Below are 20,357 nucleotides of genomic sequence, written 5' to 3'. Positions count from 1 at the left end.
TGTTCAGCAGACCTGGAGCTCAAATTTATGGAGGGGGCAAGGTCAATCAAACAATAAAAAAAAAAAAAAAATATATATATATATATATATATATATAATAAAAGCATTAGAAGAATTTTTTTCCATATAATTCACATCCTCCACAATGTCAGGGGGCAACCAGCCTTCCTAATGCCAACCCCCCCTTTAAAGTAACAAATCACAAGTCTCTAAACAATTAGTTTTACATTATATGTCCTATTTTCTTTCTCTACTTTACTGTTTCTATCTTACGACAGAGTTCCTAATGAATCTGTGCAAAAAAAAAACTTTTTGACATGCAGGAGGCATTGCTCTGTCACAGACTTCAGCTATTGCATGATATTAGAATGTTATGCTTAAAAAAACCAGTAACATTTTCATCATATTGTTAAAATAGTTGAACTATTATAAAACTTTAAGCGAAGCTCTGCAGAGAGCGGGTAAGAGATATGATGTAATACTCTTATCCAGTGAGAGACATGTCAAAAAGAAAACTCTAACATGAGTTAAATAAAGAAAATATCATAATCCTTTTTTTACCCCAAACATAGGCACCTTTTACAGTTACTCTTGACATTGTATTAAATTTTAACTTTCTTGCCTTGAATTTCCACCCAGTAACCCCCTAAATGTCAGTGCTGTTCCCCGCTGCTGCTTTTCATCATCTCCTCCCTGTGTTGGATTACTTATGGTTGGCTGTAGTGCCATTTTCAATGAGTGATCACAGGCCTGAGGACACAAGATGATGGCTTAGTAGCTTGGACGAAAAAATAAGCCTGACCAGGACTTAAGTGAATTGCTGAGTGTTGGCAAAATCGGGCACAAAAAGATTTATGTTGAGATGTGTTTAACGGTTGCCTCAGCCTCGCTGCCAAAGTCAAATAAGGTTACGCTGCAGGTTATTTGAGCTGCTCTGGTTTTGATGTGCTTCAATTTAAGCAACAAGGAATTTCAAACAATTTCCCTCATTCAAATATATCGGAGAGGAAGAAATGTTGATCTAGCAAAGAAAATGCAAAGTAAGATTTAAGGAATGATGAGTTTTATTCAGCTTAACCAAAATCCCGCCACTGAATGAAACATGGAGTTGACATTCAAAACTAAACAACGTGGCATATTCTTGATTTGAAGTTAAATCACAGAGAGAAGCCTATATGGACTTTTATGAGCTATAAATGTTGATATAGTGCCCATATTCTTCTAGCTGTGTGTGCATGTTGTTGTGTGTACATGCATTTAAAACCAAAAGGATGTTTTCTTTTTTGAAAGAACATGGCTGTTAATACACCCAGAGATTAGCTCTATTAAGTGGACCATCAAAGGCAGGAATGCATCTGAGCTACCCCTGCTTTCTCTATACCACATTGACTTTTGCTTCCCTTTTTTTGACAACTGACTCTCAAAGATTGTTAGAAAATTTGATTTTACCAAAGCCAGTTTCCACTATGCTGTTTTTTTAACTAGTATCTGCTGATGGTAGGTTAATACTCCTCCTGCAGGTAAGTTGCTGCTGTAGTTTCACTTATCCTGTAATGAATATTTCTATATGTGAATAAAGTAACAAATGTCAACGAAACAATGGAAATCAGATTATAACAGTATTTCTACCTATTGTTCAAATGCTGACAAAATTTCTACGAGTGAGAAGAATATTAATTCTAGTCACAAAATGAATTCAATGATTTTCAGCACAAAGTATAAGCCTTAATGTAACATTAGTTACACTTTATAATATATCAATTAGCTAAAAAACGCATATGAAACACTGTAACCATAACTGATACTTACCCACACAAACATCTGTGTTTACAGATGTAGAAAAAGCTCCAATCAGGACTACAGTCTGCTGTTCAACAGCCACAATTATTTAATAAACGAGCAGCAGTAATAATCTGATACTGAATGAAATTCCATTTTATCTCTCAGGTTTAAAAGAATCTACAGACTTTTTTTTTCTGCTCGTTTTATTTGTTTCCCTAATCCTAAAGGCAATAGAACATTGTGATAATACTGGAATATTCTGTTATTCAATTTCACAATTAAATTCCCTAAAAACAGCTTAGATTTTTTTCCAGAAAGGTTATTTTACCTTAGATGACATCAATTATTTAAGTGTTAACACTTTGAAATGTTTTTAATAAACACAAATCTGCTTAACATGCTACGGATGCAAAGAAAATAAAATAATAAAATGCGTTTTATTATTTGGGATTTACAGAAAATTTGGACGGTGAAGGGAATGATTTTGATGCCAGGGAAAACTCTAATAATTCAAGATGTTAGGAACATCTCAACCTCAAAACTCCAGTGGTAGGCCTATATCAGGCTTCTTCCTACACTGTGCTGTTTCGTGAAAAAATAAAGCCCCAGAAAACTACTGTAAATCCTGCAAAAGGTTCATGCCACGGAAATACACGTTTTGTGTAATAGTCCTATACAATAGACTGGAAGGCATGCCCCATGGTGGTGTGTTATAACACCGATATGAATCATCTTTCTGTCTCAGGGTTCTTCTGCTCTGAAAAGAAATAAAAGATGGTTATGGAGAGGGCTGATGAAAGCAAAGTGAGGATTAGAAAGAGAAAGCAGAGGGTTGGATAAAAGAGATGAAGCTGAGTTGAAAGCATCTGCTGAAGCAAGCCGTCCGTCTGCATGTAGGTGGCTACATGGAGGCAGATTAAACAGGAAAGGTGTTCAATAATCTCACTTGAATGTTAATCTGCTGAAATAAAAAGTGGATACAGCTTTTTTGCAAATGTCATAGGATGATCTGCTCTGACTCAGGATTCTGGATTCTGTTTCCCTCTAACCCTTTACCTTCTGCTTTTGCCCCACCTGCCTTCTGGGACACAGAGAAAGGTAACTGCCTTATTTCATTTGCTCTAAGTGTAATCTGCATCATTACTCATTATATAAGGACTTCAACCTATTCTGTGGAATCACGTTTCTCACTTTAGGAGTTAAATCGGGGCCTTTACTTTTGCCCCAAGTTATTGAAAGTACAGCAGCTACTGTAGGTGGTAAATCACCAACCAAGTCACACTGGCTGTTTCCCAAAGGGAGCTGCATGCTGTTCTGTTGCTTTGTGATTCCTTAGAGAGGGTACTGGAGTCATAAAATAATCATTTGTGGCAAGAGAGGCAAGGCCACTCATGCTGCTTTCGACAACGCACCCCTGAAATGTCCCTGAAGGAGGGACACATCCTATCATTTTCCTTCCCAGGCCACAGGCGGAGAACATTATCGATCCAAATTGTGTGAGCACACAATTAAGCAGCGGAGAAAGGCCCGATAATGGACTCATAAACACAAAGAGCCCGCTGTGATAAATGCCAGCTGTAGTTGCCATAATTCTGTTTGTGTCCATAGCTTCTTTGGCATGTATGAGGGGATGTTTGTGTGCATCCGGAGACTCTGCCATCCAGTTGGCTTCCTATCATGTTACCACACCCTCCTGCCTGATTACCCATTGTCATCTCCGTCCACAGCTGTGAGCTCATCCACCTACTTGTGTTTTTTTTATGGGTGGATGTTCGGCTTGTCTCACCTGTTAATGAGAGAGATATGTCTGCATCTTTCATCTTCTTTCTGTGTTTCATCTGCCACCCACTCTGTGCAAAAACTTTCTTTGTCACCGGAGTTTCTTCCCTTAAGTCTCATCACCTTTTTTTTTAAAGCCATGTGTCACTGCTGTGATGCTGCTGGCATGCAGTCTCCTTTGGCTCATGCATACACTGCTGCCTTTGTTCACTTCTGCTTGTATTGTCAGTAAAGGAGGAAAAGGTGATATTTAGCATGAACATACATACAAAAAGCTGATTTAAAAAAAAGCATCTGTCTCTTACATCAAACCGGCTTGAATTCTTCAAAAACCTTAATGAAACGTAAAAAATAATAATTTCCCTAAACAAAGACGCCTAAACCAAGAAATATCTGGAAGAGATGTAAACTCACCATGATGCAAAATGCAGCAGCATTTTTGCTCTTTGTTGTGTTATTTATTTATTTTTTGGGGCTGTGGGCGAGACAATTGTTAAAGACTTCACAAATCAAACAAGAGCAAGAAGAATAATTGGAAAACTCTGTTTATTTAAACACAAGACAGATCCAAGGATAAACTCTTGATGACTGCAAATAAGGCACCTACTTTGAATGCCAAACTGAAGGTGATGGCATAGCGAGATGAGCAAAAGGAAATGTTATGGAAGCTTTATATGTAAACAATACACATGTAATTGGGTGTATGAGTTTACAGAAACATCTATGTAAGAATAATTAGAGCAAACAGGTCTGTAATCCAAACAGGTTTTGAAATACAAATCTTCTTTTGGAAAATAAGCTTGTATGAACGATGCAAACAGCAACTTTTAAACAGAGAGTGCACGAGGAGAATTGGGCTTGTGCATGCTCTTGCACGCCTTTAATAGGCGTTTTTCCTCTCAGGAGCCGGTACAGGGTTGTGCATGTAAATTTTTTCTTTTGCAAAGTGGGAATGAAAGTCTTTTCCAAAATCCGCGAAAATCCTCCACTATACCTTTAAATAAAAGAATATATTTTTCTGAGTTGGAACTAGGTTTTAGTTTATTTTTTAAAGTTACAAAAAATATGTATTTCCTCAAACGGTACATGGAGAAAAATATTTAATGCCACTCCAAAGTTTTTTCGCCCCTCATAGAGATGTGAGCAAAAGAGCAAAATTATGCTGCGTTTATTTTCAGTGGCATAATCTCTTAGGTGATAGCCTTCCAGTTTCTGATTTTTAGATGCCAATATTCTCCACTGTCTATTTGGACTCCAGCATAACACTGACTAAAAGCACTTTGCTAGGCTGTATTTTGCTAGCCTGGGTGCCAGTCCGAACTTAGTTCCTCCCACAAGGTTTGAGTCGGACTACGTCAGGCTAGTATTTTGCACTTATAAACAGTAAATTAACATAGCAGAAAAAATAACGATGTTAGTGTCAAACTGTTTTTGTTGTTTGAACTGTCCTTCCTGGCAATAAGTCTGATAATGTTGAAAAGGTTGTGTCTTAAATGCTGATAAATGTTTGTTGGTTAAGTTACATAGTTGTTTGTGCTCTTAAAAAGCAACCAAATCCAAAAAGAAAGAAAGAAATTAGTGTGAGCAGTGTGAAGATGTGATGCACTCATTCCCTGGCAAAGAAAAGCTTACCATCACCGGAGGCAATCTGAGTCAGAAAGATACTGAAATGAGATAGGAAGCGGCAATTGGATATCTCTACTCATAGGGACCGATCTCTGTCCTCCATGTTGTCAATGCTTGTCCCTATAGAACAGCATTTATCAGAGATATACTCCAGAATTTGGTAGTGGAAAATGAAATGGGCTGCTTGTCGTCCTGCTGCTCCGCTGCTCCAGTGCATTTTCATCAAAAATTTCACAATTCAACGGTAAATAAAAATATTTATTGTCAGGAAGCAGCCTTGAAACAAAGAAATAGTTAATGAAACACAATTTGTCTTGATTTTCTTTTCTCTGAGTATGTTTAACAAGAAAAAAAAGACTGTTGTTTTGATTAAAACGTAGTTTGTGAGATATTTTCATAAAACTCTCCCCTTTTTTTTTTTTTAAAAAAAAGGCAACAATATTTCCTGTATTTATTTACAAAAATTAATGTTGCATTTTATTTGAATTTTGGAAACTCATATGGTTTGGTGAAATCAGCCATTTTTTTTTTTTTATTAATGCTATTACAAGATAAGTTTCACATAGTTATTGTGCTAAACCATAACATAAAAAGGTAATTGAGGGTTAGAAAATGTAAAGAAAAAAAATATTGTGTAGATGTTTGATTAAATTGAAAGCAAAATGTGCAAAACAACCAGCTTATTGATATTGATCAGTAAACAGCTCTTATTGAACACAGATTTTTCTTCTTGGCCTTTTATTGAAGAAATGTGTTTCGTCGACCCACTGTGGAGGTGCATGGGGAACATTGATTTCGCTATTGATTTTGTGTCATGTCTGCATTAAAAATTCACCTGTGATCTTTCTTCTATCTTCAAATCATGCTTTAGGGATTTCGCCTATGTGGCCAGAGACAAAAACACACGGGTGCTGAAGTGCCACGTGTTTCGATGTGATACTCCTGCAGCCGCCATCGCCACAAGTCTCCACGAAATCTGCTCCAAGGTGAGGATCATTTTTGTTTCCACCTTCGCATAAGTCTGCCTTATAAAATGAAGAGAGAGAGCAGTTCTAAATCTGTGCAGCTTTAATTGACAGAGGAAATTACTTGTTCTGGCTGCTTTAATAAATAGCGTACCATAGATATTTACATACTAGTAGGGCTGTAATCTGAACTCACCAATTGTGAAACTATAGGTATTTTTACTGTAGAAGATTAAGCCACTTTGCAGCCTTTTAATCATTGAGTCTTTCACATCATGGAGGAAATTTGTTTTATGCTTTAAGACCCCGTTTCACTTGATTGAGGTTTGCAGATTAGTTTCTACACAGCGTTCTTAAATTAGATCTACCCCATGAACACCAAACTGAACACTGAAATTTTATTAAGTAGTCTGTCATGAATGTGAGCTTGTGCTTGAAATCCCACATCCCTTTATCCCTTTTGAAACTAATTATTACCTAAAATATATATATATATATATATATATATATATATATATATATATATATATATATATATATATATATATATATATATATATATATATATATATATATATATATATATCATTATCAAACATTATATTTGCATGTGTAAGATTTAGAATTTTACAAGATTGTCTGAAATAAAGTCATTAATTTATTCATTCGTTCATTTATTAATTAATGAATTAATTCATCTTTTTCCTGTTACATAAAAAATACTTATTTGTGAACCTTAGCTCTTGGACTGATGGCGTTCAATTTGACGTCCTAAAAAGTACGTAATGGTCTATAAATGGAATGTGCTTAGCTTCTGTGGGTACAAAACAAGCCCAAATCATCTATCAACCATTACCATGCGTTAAAAATGTTGTGATATTTGTGGTGATATGCTTAAACATCTCTTTGTGCTCAGCTGCTCCAAAGCAAAGCCAAGCCAAAATAAAGCCATACTTGTCACTCTTTTTTCCAGTTGTTCAGCCACAAACTTTTCTCATTTGCTTTCTGAGGCCTTCTGGGAATTATGCAAATTCTCTGAGAACTTTAGAGGTCTTATTTGCTCAGATGTCCTTGTATTAAATCACTTGCAACTGTCTTTAGTGTTATACAATTTATTAATCCTTTTATTACAATAAATTACAGACTTAAGATTGCTTTATAAGGCCCAGTAACCCTTCCAAAATGCTTAACTAATATAATTCCCAAAGTCTTTTCACTGATAATTTGTCTAACATAGACCTGTCTACTGTAGACCAGCAAACTGCTTAAACCCTTTTAGAGGTCAGAGTTGTTTATGATCAGTTAATAAAATAAATGTGATTAACAGCATGTGGCCACTCATTTCCATCTTAAGGTTATATTAAGTCAATATAGGGGTACTTAGCTTTTCTCTGTCAACTTAAAAAGAAAAACAAATATCGATATTTTTTGGAGAAATTGAATGGATTGAGTTCTGTAAATTTTTCCATCCTATTCATAATTCTCTAGGTCATGAAAATGACTCTTGTCTATTTACTTCCTTTGTTTATTTACTCTAAATATTCATTTGGTGGTCAAGGTTTGTATCTAATTCGGAGGGCTTCTATACTTTGTAATAACCCTGTGCAGCTTAGTTTATTTACCTAAAACTTTGTGAATGATGTGCATGTTAATAAGTAGGACTGCATAGAAGAATAAGACAATATTATAAAATAAATAAAAACCTTTGAAATATGCAATCAAATCAAAGCTGCTATATGATATCTACATGTATGTGCAACCATTTGAAAACTATCTGTTAGGATGGAATATGCCGAATGAAGGGAGGCCACTTTCTCCTTCCTTAATCCAAATAACTCTTATTAAAATCATTGACGAGTCAATGCTTCAGTCTATGAAGCAATGATGATCCTTTTTACATGAGCGAACTCCTAAATGAGATTTTTTAAGACTTACATGCAAATATTCTGTGTGAAAACAGCCTGTTCAAGGTCTATAATTGGTCCTATCTTCCTTTGTTGCTCATATGGGTAAGTGTGCGACCTCATGTGAAAACTTGTAAAAAGTAGCCCATCCTTTGGCCAACAGTGCCCTTGTAAATGACAAATTATTGGAACGAGAAATAATGACCCATTTAGAGAAAAAAAAGGTGTTTTTTTTAACATGGTTTTAAATTTGTCACCCCAAACTAAAGAGAGAATCTGTATCACCGTATGTTACACAGTATAATTAACACCCTCAAACTGCTTATTTTAAACACACTACAGTTTTTTTCATCACTGCAGGGGACAAACTTGGTGACCCGAGTCTCACAGCTGAGCAGCACTTTGAATTGAGCTCTGTTTTGTGCCCTAGAGTGTGTGTGTTTGAGCCCATGAGTTTCTTTTTTGCTTGGCTGTTAGCAGAGTTGACAGACCAGCGACTTTGATTAACGACGCCTGCAGTTTATCAAATGTCTGTAGAGAGCGCATTGGCTCAGTGCAGAGGCCATGCAGAATATTCATCTCTCTTTAAATAGTGCACATCTCCAAAAATGAAAGCTGTGGCCTCAAAATCAGAAAAGGCCATGAACTATTTTTTTTTTAAAACAAACAAACTCAGGAATATGTTGATATTTATTTTTTTATCAAGTAGAATATATTACATTTCCCCAAACCATGTGTTCCTATCAAGCTCCAAAGTACTGTAGTCACACTTTTAACAAACCTTTTTCTTTGTTATTAACCAGTCATGATATATAAAACTAAAAAAAAAAAGCTTAAAGAACAAAATTCTGAATGAAGAGATTTTGTGGCATTTTATACCTCCATCATCTAAATTCCTTTTCTTTTTTTTTTTGTGAATCCCATTTGGTGAAGATTCTAAACCATCCATCCATCCATCCATCCATCCATCCATCCATCCATCCATCCATCCATCCATCCATCCATCCATCCATCTTCTATACTGCTGCCTTTCTCCAGCAGTCTTTTGTAAAATGCCCTGTCCATCACAGGGCAACCATGCATGCACACACCCACATTTCCAGGCATCTAAGGCCCACTGCAGGTACTTATGACCCAAAAAAAGACTTTTGTTTTGTTAACTGGTCACACCAAAATCAACAAAACAGTTTTAAAACCCTTGAAAGTGTATAAATCAAATCAGGCCTTTTCACGTATGTGCCCTTGAATCTGAGTCGTATCTACCATTTTTGAATGTGCCTACACTAGGAACAACCAGAGCAGATTTAATAACTTTGTCATCACTTTCCAAAGACATTTGTCACAAGTTTGCGGCAACAGTTGCTAAAGTGGTGGCAGTTAGCAGGATGGACAGCTGCTCTGTCAGCACTGCTCCCTGGAGCTACAGTGAAATGTTAGACATCGAGATTGGAAGACCTTTATAAAGGCCCTGCAAAGTTTGTGCATGATCCTGAAAACAGAGGACTTTGAAATGCCATTGAGGTGAACCAACAAATATAATCTATCCCAGTTGAAATGCAATATAATGGATTGCAATGTGTCCTGCTCTACCAATCGAGAGGATTTGAACGTATCCTCAACATCTTAAAGTTGTAAATAAGCTTGGTCTCTTAGGTTGTTGACATCCCTGCATTCAAATCTCAGAGGGCCTTGAGGTCAGAGGTTGGGGATGCCTGTTACAGAGCAACAGGTAAATGTAGAAAGGTGTGAGACATCCACCTGTGTGTAATGATCTGTAGTATGCAAGGACATTGAATATTATATGGGTGTATTTTTTAATGTATTAATTCATTATTAGTGCAAACGCTCTTGAGTTCTTCACTCCTATAAGCACATTTCCCCCTAAAGGTGTGAAACATTATTAAATTAATTTAATAATTAAGCTGAGATAACACAGCTAGCACAATACTGCCCCGGGCTTGGGGGACTATATTGATATAATCTGTCCATATATCATATTTTAAAAGTGTTGCTATTCATAATACTTTGTTTAATCATCTGCAATCAAACATATTTATCAGACTCTTCGCTCACCAACTTTTCTGCCCTGGTTAAACTGCATATTTTTGCTCTCTTCCCTGCTGTTGCCACTGGTAACCAATAAATAACATTGATCAACTGGCTCATTTGAATAAACAATGACGTTCCTGCTGTGCGCTGCATGAACTATTTTTGGTTGAATGTGGGCGTGAAGAGGGATGTGAATGAGGTGAAGCCTTGTAAGCACACTTTAAGCAACACCTTTGATCTTTGTAGGAAAGTTCTGCTTTGTTCTTTTCTGCTGTTTTTCCTGCATCTACATGGTGTGATAAAGGAGATTTCATTTTTTGGCGCTCGTCATTTTCAATTTTTTTTGTTGACTAAAGCAAAGCAGATTTGCTCCCATTATGTCTTCATGTTATCTACTGAAAGTGTTGCTCTTGCTCACTGTGTTGCAGTCATATTTTCTGAAGGTTGCTTCCTGTTATTGTTATTCTGAACTTTAATTCTGGTCATTATCTTCATCTGATTTTTTTGTCAATACATATTACACTTAGTTGTTCACTTCATATCTTTTTTATATATCTTTTTTTCTTTTCAGATAATGGCTGAAAGAAAAAATGCAAAGGCTGCAGCCTGCAGCTCCTCCCAGAATGGCTCTGATGTGCCCTTACAGGGTAAAACACATTTTCATCATATCAGATGATACTACAATGAATTTTGGGGGGGAAAAATTAGCAGCCATAGAATATTTAGCATTCAAAGTTCCCTTCATGTCAAGCCTTTATGCTTTTTAAATAAAAAAAATATGCTGCCAAGAACCCCTATGTACAGAAAGAACAATAATATTGGGTTCGGTTTCCTTTATAAAAAGATAATTCCAGTAAAAAAAAAAAGAAAATACAGTATTCTAGAGGGTGAGTTCTTTAAATTCAATTCAAATTAAAAGATACTTTATTGATCCAAAAGGGAAATTAAGATGCACTGTAAACAATTTTTCCCTTATTTTGACTGCTTATATGTCTTAGCCCTAATAAAAGTCCAGTAGAACCCGTCCTCAGCATCACAAAGGAGTCTTCAAAATAGACTAGAGCTGTTAGTTTACCTTTAATGTGGTTACAGATTCTCAGAATGATAATAGATTCAATGCTTTAAGTAATCATTAAAAATGTTAATCACAACTGAAAGAAAATTCAGCAAAAGGTTGAGATACCCTTGTATAATGAATGATACCCAATACATTTAACAAAATCAAAAGATATCTGAAAACAATGAAAACAGGCTCTGTTGCGGCTGTTAAATGGTCAGGATTGCATTCAGATGAGTCACAACCTTCTGCACTGTGATTAGTCTGGTACGTTTTACACTGGAGTGTCTGAACATTACCAGACTGACTTACGGCCATTTAAATCAGTCTGACTGGCCAGGCTAGCCAGATTAATTCCCACACAGGCTCCTTTGGAAGCACACAGTGGCTATAGCAAGCATGGACAGGAGTACAGAAACCAGAGAGAATGAAACAGCCATGTTTTTGAGTTTGCTAGAGCAGCAACAACCGTTTAACGTTCACTACCACACTTGCTTATTCTGGGGGGTTGAATGTCACAAATTCTCCGTTGAACCTCCGGTCTTGTGTGGCCGTTGGTCTGTAGAGAGAGTTTGTACACAGCCAGTATGTTAAAGAAAAGAAAACCACATCACAGCTTGTAGAATCAGATGGAAGCAGTGTGTTCTGGCCAGTCCTAAGTCTATGTATCAGTAAGCAAATCCCACTGGTCTCTAGTGTCCTTCCCAAACCCAAGTTTTAAAGTCAGAATTAAATGCTGTACCCAGTTATTGAACTTTTTCAACTTGAAGCTTTTAGCATCACAACACAGTTGCTTTGAAAATTTCTGCCAGAGTTTAAAAACAATGGTTCTAGATGTTGGCCTATGCTGGTGCTACAATGACGGCAATAAGTTATGCCATTTATGACCCAAGCAAAATTCCTTCTTGTTTATTTTCATATAATTCTCAGATCTAACAATTTCAATCAACTCTGTTCTAAGAACAACTGCTCTTTTTCTAAATGTTTTTATTTGTATCCTTTTGATTAAATGGAATATATAGTGTTTCACTATATAATGTTTTATTTTGTAATGTCAGAAATACTTTCTGGTTAATACAGGTGCTTTCTGAGGGCCCAACATTTTGCCATCTGTGCTGATTGAACTGTAAATGGTTGCTTTCATCACTTATTTTGTTATGCAGTCATCTCTGCACCACAGGCCAAATGTATAGACAGCTACCAGCAGGGTTTCCCCACATTCAGCCCTTCAAAATACAGCATGCTTCTCTCTGTTGTTCATGCTCTAATCATGTTAACAGCAGAACAAAATAGTGCTTAAAGTATAAGCATTCAAATATTCCACAGAATATTTGAATGCTTACATTTTGCTTATATTTAAAAAAAAAATCTGATCCTATCCTCTGGATAAAATATTCTGAGTGTGTATTTTCTCTCTGTAGAGTTCCCCATGCCAAAGACTGAACTGGTGCAGAAGTTCCATGTGTTCTATCTGGGTGTGACATACGTCTCTCGCCCAATAGGTAAACCTTAAATCATGCCCAAATCCCTTCCCTATTAATTTCTTAATTTTAATAATCCCTATTTATTTTTCCTCAGGTATGGACATTATAAACGGGGCCATAGAAAACCTCCTGTCATCCACAGGAAAAGAAGAATGGACCCCTGTTATACTGAGTATCGCTGACACCACGGTCGCTGTCATTAAAGAGAAGGCAGGGGATTTATGACTTCCCAGGGATTTGAAATAAATAAGAGATGAGAATATGCTTATCAGTTGAAAAGAGAGGCAGATTGGGGCTTTGACTTTTCTCTTTGGTGGCTGCATAGGAAGAAGAAGAGGAGGTGCTGGTGGAGTGCCGCGTGCGTTTTTTGTCCTTCATGGGCGTGGGACGGGATGTGCACACGTTTGCCTTCATCATGGACACTGGGAATCAGCACTTCCAATGTCATGTCTTCTGGTGTGACCCAAATGCAGGCAGCGTCTCTGAGGCAGTGCAGGCAGCTTGTGTAGTAAGTACTGAAAATAAAACTCCAAATACCTGAACTTTTCAGACCCAGAGCATACAATACCTTTTTTTTATTGTGTAAAAAATACAGGTTTTAGTGTGAATTCTTTAATGCATTTTCTCAATGTTTGGGTTTAGTATCCAATTGTTTGCCACAACATGCATGCATGTTGTGGCAAAAACCACAGTAGAAACATAATGGCATGAGCATGCATAGTCAATGTCAAAGCCCGAGGAGTCAATTATACTAAAGCTAAATCTAATGCAAAATTTTTTGCAATAGGATTTTGAGCTCATTTCATCTTGAAAACAGTTTAAGTTTTGTTCTATGTATGAGACATCAAGCTTCTTTTATCTTGATTACAGTTTTGTTTTCTCCCTTTATTAAGATTAACAGAAATAGTTAAAATCAAGATATTTTCATGTTTTTGTTTAATTATATTTAGATATCAGTGCCTTTCCTGTCTTCCTGTAATGATAAAAATTTGATGTCATATTGATATAATAAATCCAGCATGTATTCAAGGGAAGTGTTGGCCTAGTAGTTAGTGCAGTGCACTTGTGCTCTGAGAAGGTTATAGAGCAAGACCCTTAAACCCACACTGCTTCCTGGGTGCTGCACAATAGCAGCCCACTGCTCCGCAAGGGGATGGGTTAAACGCAGAGGTACATTTTTCCAATGTGAGATCAGTAAAGTTCAATTATTATTTACATGATGCAGACTAAACCTCTATCTTTATACATCAGAAAAAGAGAAAAAAAAATGACTTTGCTTTCATATTATTAAAGGGGATTTCTACCTACTTAAATTAAGATGATAAGACTTCAGGTCGTTTTTCTCATGGTCACAGTTTTACTATATTGAGCCTTGACCTAAATTTGTCATGTTTGCTTTTAATTATTTCAAAGTACTGAGATCACATACTACGCTTGTTTTTTGTGATAACAGTTTCCCTGCTGACAGCAGCTTCATTATCCAATTATCTGATTATAAGAAAGGCTTAAGCTCATTTTATTTGTGCCCAAACTGGTGGGAAACATTTTCTTTTTTTAATAAGCCAGAACAGATTCTTAAAAATGATCCATCTTTTAAAAGAACAGGTTTGATTTACTAAAAGACTGAGCTATGTTTCCTCAGTTTAGAAACAACTCAAATTTTTCAAGCTTATTTATAGACAGTTTAGTCTGTAAAGTCATGCTGAGCCATTTCCCTAAACAAATTGGATTTTTTTGGATGGAGTAGGTTTTTCTTTTCCCTTGACTGATCACGTGTAATTATGAGAAACAGAGGAGAAAATACACAAGATCCTTGGTTGAATTCTAATTTAAAAGCTCAAATACATACACACCCTCTCTTCTCTTCTTCCTCAGCTTCGGTACCAGAAGTGTCTGGTGGCAAGGCCGCCTTCTCAGCGAGCTGGCTCTTCCTCATCTCCCTCCTCAGACTCAGTAACACGCCGAGTGACCACCAGTGTTAAACGCAGTGTCCAGTCGCTCATAGACACTCTGAAACCCAAGAAACAGCCGTCGGAGCTTCCCCAATGACCATCGCCAAGTGTATTGCACCCCACCCCAGCCTGGATACCACTCTCACAGTCACCACCAAAACACTTAATCCGTGCCAGACATTGTATTAAATGATGTACAGACATTATACCAACTATAACAGCGGATGAAGGAAACAGCCTGACCACCTTTGAAAAGAAAACTAACCCTGTCGATGTGTGAATGAATGGAAGCTCACATTAATCTAAGAGCTTCGATCTTTGCCCAGGAGAAAACATCTCAATTTTGTGGATATCTTCACTTGATGGATTACTTGAACTTTCGCTGGACAGAGAGGTCAACCCAGGCAGAAAAAAAATCTAATTTTTATTCTCAGACTGCTTATGAAGCAACTCATTGGTATTATTCTTTTTTCCCCCCTCCAGTTCTGAGCTTGTGGACTTGGATGAGCAGCAGTAGCCTTCAAGAAAAAAATAAATAAATAAACAGACGTTGACTTGCTGTTGCTGCAAAAAGATTTAAATATGGATGACAAAATCATCCAAGATCGAACAGACAAAAAACCTCATCAGCTCACATGCCCAACAAATGTTATAAAACTTGTCCAGCAGAGAGAATAATAGGACCATTTCATGTAGAATGAAGTGATTGTATTAATGCTGTGTACGTAAATGACTTTATTTAGAAAGAAAGGAAATCGAGCACAAAAATTTGTAGATAAATATTAACGGTAAAGCTGAGAGAATGGTAAGGATAGATGGGAGGATTAGTTTGATTTTGCATGTTTTGTTAAAGGGGAATTATAAAAATGAGTTTTGGAAAGATATGCATATTGATGAGAATACTTGTGAACACATAAACAGAAAAAAAGAGAAAATAGAAATGCTTTCTGCATAATTTATCTTCACTTGTCCATAGATTAACACTGGCACAAGAGCATCCCACCCCTAACTGAAGAGCCTACTGCCCCGTGTGTAAAAAATAAATGCTAAGGATTGTATTTCTTTTCTTTAGCTACTTGAACGAATAGCTTAAGAAAACAAAGTAGTTTTTAGTGCATTTAGAGGCTTAAGATTGTAATTTTTGTTATATTATAGATAAATGATTTTAATATCTCAAGAATGTTGAATTGATTCTGTTTAAACTTGACAAAATGCTCAGGAAATTGTATGAGGATTGCAACAGAGGCCAGAAATTCCAGATCCAGGCTTTTTTTTTTTTTTTTTTGGTAAATGTGAAGATTCTGTGGCCAAAAGTGTTTCTCATTCTTCCTATGGCCCAGAAAAAAAGAAATATGCACAAGCAGCATAACTATCGGAGAAATTACCTGTATTTTTATTTTAAAATGAAAAATTATAGCCAGTGCATATTCACATGACGATACACAAGCAAATCCACAAACTCACAAAATATAAACAGTAAAGAAAAAAAAATATTTTTACAAAGCTACTTTAGCTTGGGACCATCACCTGCACTCAGTGTGAGCTCTGTGAATGGAGTCTATTTTAAGTAAAAACCTCACAAAACAAACAATAGAGATGTGACCCATTTCATTTCTGTTTGTCAGCCACCTCTACACAGTGTAAATGTAATCTGTTGTGACAATAAATGCATTAACAAAATGAAAAAAGTAAGCAGCCTCTTGACTGGCTGGTGGAGTCCCTAGTTGCTCTTCATTGTGATCCAGTGAAGCCCGCTATATTAAATTGCTGTATGCAGTAAGACCATATTCTAACTGTAAAACAAATGCATTGTGATCATGGTAGATATTATGATGGTGGAAATGATTGCAATGTCATTGTTTTAAATATCTTCAAAAAGGATCATTTCATTGTAACATTTGCTGCAAAATTTGGTCCTCTTCTTGTAAAAGTTGCTATAAACAAATATCACCCATAATATTAACTAACCTGCATGTGCATTTGTTTATATCCATTCATTCAATACATATAGTAACTATTAATATGCATATTATTTCAAAGCTAAAGTTATTTAAGTTGCACATTCAGAAAGAGCAAGTTGGCCAAAGTGCTTCACAGTAAGATCAACATTTGAACAGAAGAGTTGAGATTTCTAAGAACTGTTTAGAGTCTCCTACTGAATTATTCAAAGATAAGATTTAAGACACACAACAGCTAATTACTTCAATACATGATGGTAGACAGAATAAAATTGTACCATAAAATGTGTTGCTTTATTGAGGAGAGAGACTAGATTGTAACCTGGTCTGTGCAGCTGTCACATCCAGGAACAAAATCCCTCGGTGAGAGTATAACTACACAAGCCTTTCTTTTCTAAAGGTTATTAGTTTTTCATGAGCTGGAAATACATCACATAGAATATATGTAAAAAGATTTTGTTTTTATAGTAAATGTGAGTAGAAATTAAAATCCCAGCAAAAAAAAAAGAAACTAACTGTACTCCCAGTCACCGACTCCACCCCCTACAGTACAGTAGATTTTCGGTAGAAAAGGTTAGCTGGGGAAGGAAAAGTAAAATGCGCTTATAAGATCAAAAAGGCATCGCAAAAGAAGAAAGATTAAAAAAAGATTAAGACTTAAGACAGCGCAGGCGGCACAATTCACAGCGCACGTGACAGGAAACGCGCATGCTCGCTAAAGGCGCAAAACAGCCACCCAGTGCTTGCGCCACAGGGGAACTATGGAGATTATGAACGATCAAATGTTAGCCTATATGGAGAAAGGGAAAAATATGGATAGATGGATGTTGCAGTATCTATAACAACCCAAACACACAGGATTTCAGAATTAGACATCCCCAGTTATTAATTTCATACATTTACCAGCTCTGAACGCCCTGTTTAAAAACTCGATTTACCGATCGATCTACGTTCCTACCCTCATCTATGGTCATGAGCTTTGGGTCATGTAAGTATGTTTATTTATTATTGCATTTCTTACTTTTACAAACATTACTGCACAAAAGAAGACTAGACATACAGAGTAGTTAGAGGGCTGCCAAAGCAGTCATGACCATTGGTAGGTGTTATCTATTGCTGCACAAACATAACTAAAATCAACTAAGACAGAAGAACGAAAGTTGGGAAAATAATATATACAGCAAAAGCAATTTTAGCACTGTTAAAACGATTGAGAATAAATCAGATGGGTATGAGGTTAGGAGAAAAAAAGAGAAAATGGATCAGTAAACGATAAAACAAGGATTTAAAAGAAAATCCCAAAAGACAAAAATAAAATTAAAAGGGATTAGTTGATATTAGAAGTGCTGATACAGCAGATGTTATCTTGAATTTAAATATTGAAAAATGTTGTGAAAACATTCTGGTCTGAATTGAGACATTCTGGTCTGAATTGTGGCAGTACATTTTTACAGTTTTTATCAGCCTATGGATGCAAGAGGTTCCAGAGAGATGGTTTACTATTTAACAAGGGATGGGTACCTTTTACTTTTAAACTGATACAGTACGGGAATCATGTCAGAACCTTTACTACATTTTAAAGAGTATGCTTATTTTTACCTGGAACAGACAAAGAAGAAAATGCAGCTGCCTCACCCATGTTGTTAGCTGCAGGCTATGAGTTGCTAACAGAATAAGGTTTGCTAATGCTGCTTAAATTGAATGCAATCATTTTGTGCACTTTTCTGCTTTGTGAAAAATCTTGCACTTAACAGAAAATACTTCCTGAGATAAGAAGTGTTTCCTGCAACTGGCTTCGCACCCCAGGTCACAAATATTGCAGTGAGCTTAATAAGCATCAAATTTCGTGGACCTATACTCTGGACTGCTTACTTTTAGCCATGCATGCTTTGTTCACTGCACCGGCGGCTTTTAAAATCATCACATTCTTTTCTGTTCAGTGCTTTGCTGTGAACAGGTATTCAGTAGTATCAAATTCAGTTCCCGATTATACATTTAACCCAAACCAAATATAAAATCTGTGTTGATGTCCTATTTTAAATCAGGGTACAGCTTATGAGAGCCTGGAATTGAAAATTCAATTCACTTTATTTATATTGCGCCAATTCACAACACATGTAATCTCAAGTCACTTTACAGTTCACCAGATCATACAACCAAATTGATTCAAACTTTTCTAAATAAGGAAAACCAGTTGCATCGACTTATTGACTCGAAAACAATCCCTCACAATAACAATGATTGTAGTGACAGTAGAGAGGGAAAAACTCCCTTTTAACAGGAAGAAACCTCCAGCAGAACCAGGCTCAGTTTGAGCAGCCATCTGCCCAGGCCAAATGGGGCTCAAGGAGGCAGAGAAACAAAAGGCAACTGTAAAAGATGACCCCGTCCAGCAAACACACAGACGAACTCAGAGCCAGCTCCCATGTCAGAGGATGAAGAGAGCACATCCAGCCAGTCACAGTCAGAGAAACAGGACTACACTAAAAAACAGACCGATTTCCAACATCTATAAACGAAGGTGTTGATGGTAGCAGCACAGCTGATATTTCTCTCCAGGATGGAGTCACAGGCCAAACAGGAACAGACGAGGCCAAGCTACTATGACAAAAAGCAGAGAGAGCATAACGTTAGAGATTGAACTAACAGATTCCGCAGAGTGGGATAATAGAGATAGAATGATTCTCTCATTGACAAAGAAAAAGGAAATTAAATTTCTTTCCACTTTCCATAAATTTAAAAATGTAAAACAGACATTAAAAACTGGGCAGCAGAGCCTAGAGTCTTAACTAACATACCATATATATGTATGTATACATCTATGAATAACAGACCATACATACATACATACTATACAATAACAGCCTTATTTGTGAGCAATTCCAGTATGTGTCTAAAACAAAGATGTCATAACTTCCTTGTGAACCAAAGGATGCCCAGAGGAAGTGTAACTAATCATTTAAGGTAAAGAAAATGAGATCTTTCCCTTCAGACCTGTTGGACATGGGGCAGAAAGGGATGTAACTCAGCTTAAATAATATTGCATTAGACATTATATAATCATTGGTTATGCTAAGGCATTGACTGTTTATAGAGGAGACGGCCACTATGTCCTTGTTGTTGGATGCAGGGTCACCTGCTGTCTCAGCAGCAGCAGCTTACACTGCAAGCCACTGCTCTCTTTATTGCCTGAATTATTCAGGAGCGCAGTGAACACTTTGGGGACATGAAGCCTGCGTGAGTTTTCTATGCATTTTGCATTCTGGTTTGAACTTCCGACGGCTAAAGTTTTTCTATATATAGGTGGTCATTTACACAGGTATGTGGTTAACTGCATGAGGTACATCCATGTACATGTTCTCACAGATATGATGCTGTTTATAGAGTTAGACGTTTTTAGAGGAACCTCTTTTATGCAGTCATCAGTAGAGAGGACCTGAGCTTTGTTGATGCTAACTTGTACAGACAGGGGGCGCTGAATTATTCAACACTCACTCAGCTTTGCCTCTCGTCCATCCCCATTGCCCCAGTAGATCTCACTTCCACTCCATCTCCACAAACTAATTGCACCATTCCACTCAAATTTCCTATTTATGTCCAAAGTCCGCTAAACTTGGCTTCTACGCTATTTTCTCCTGCTAAAGCCTACACTCTATGTCAACGATTGTTAAGTTCAAGAAATTTTGGAAAGAACATTTAAATTGATCAAAATTTCCATAAATAAAAGGAAAATTACAGAATTTTTATATTGTAGTGCTTTAAACCCGATATAGTCATTGTTAAAGGCTCATTTTACAACAT

The 20,357-nt window shown here is 36.6% G+C and overlaps 1 protein-coding gene across 4 annotated transcripts in view; it reads left to right on the top strand.

Moving 5' to 3' along the window:
* Positions 1-16,565, top strand: part of LOC119790830 (amyloid-beta A4 precursor protein-binding family B member 2) — a 49,362-nt gene extending 32,797 nt beyond the window's left edge. For 3 of the 4 annotated variants that reach the window (XM_038296542.1, XM_038296541.1, XM_038296540.1), the window contains 7 exons: positions 2,875-2,880; positions 6,059-6,173; positions 10,677-10,752; positions 12,584-12,664; positions 12,741-12,856; positions 12,972-13,154; positions 14,522-16,565. In XM_038296542.1, the coding sequence (XP_038152470.1) occupies positions 2,875-2,880; positions 6,059-6,173; positions 10,677-10,752; positions 12,584-12,664; positions 12,741-12,856; positions 12,972-13,154; positions 14,522-14,695 (751 nt within the window). In that variant the 3' untranslated portion in view covers positions 14,696-16,565. The remainder of the gene's footprint in view (positions 1-2,874; positions 2,881-6,058; positions 6,174-10,676; positions 10,753-12,583; positions 12,665-12,740; positions 12,857-12,971; positions 13,155-14,521) is intronic. The other variant, XM_038296539.1, reaches the window with a different exon arrangement.
* Positions 16,566-20,357: the final 3,792 nt, after the last annotated feature.

The sequence above is a fragment of the Cyprinodon tularosa genome, unplaced genomic scaffold (genome assembly GCF_016077235.1).
Source record: "Cyprinodon tularosa strain WSP-4 unplaced genomic scaffold, ASM1607723v1 ctg371, whole genome shotgun sequence".
In the NCBI taxonomy this organism is placed as follows: domain Eukaryota; kingdom Metazoa; phylum Chordata; class Actinopteri; order Cyprinodontiformes; family Cyprinodontidae; genus Cyprinodon; species Cyprinodon tularosa.
The sequence above is the reverse complement of the archived record's forward strand: the minus strand, read 5'-3'. Positions and strand labels throughout refer to the sequence as shown.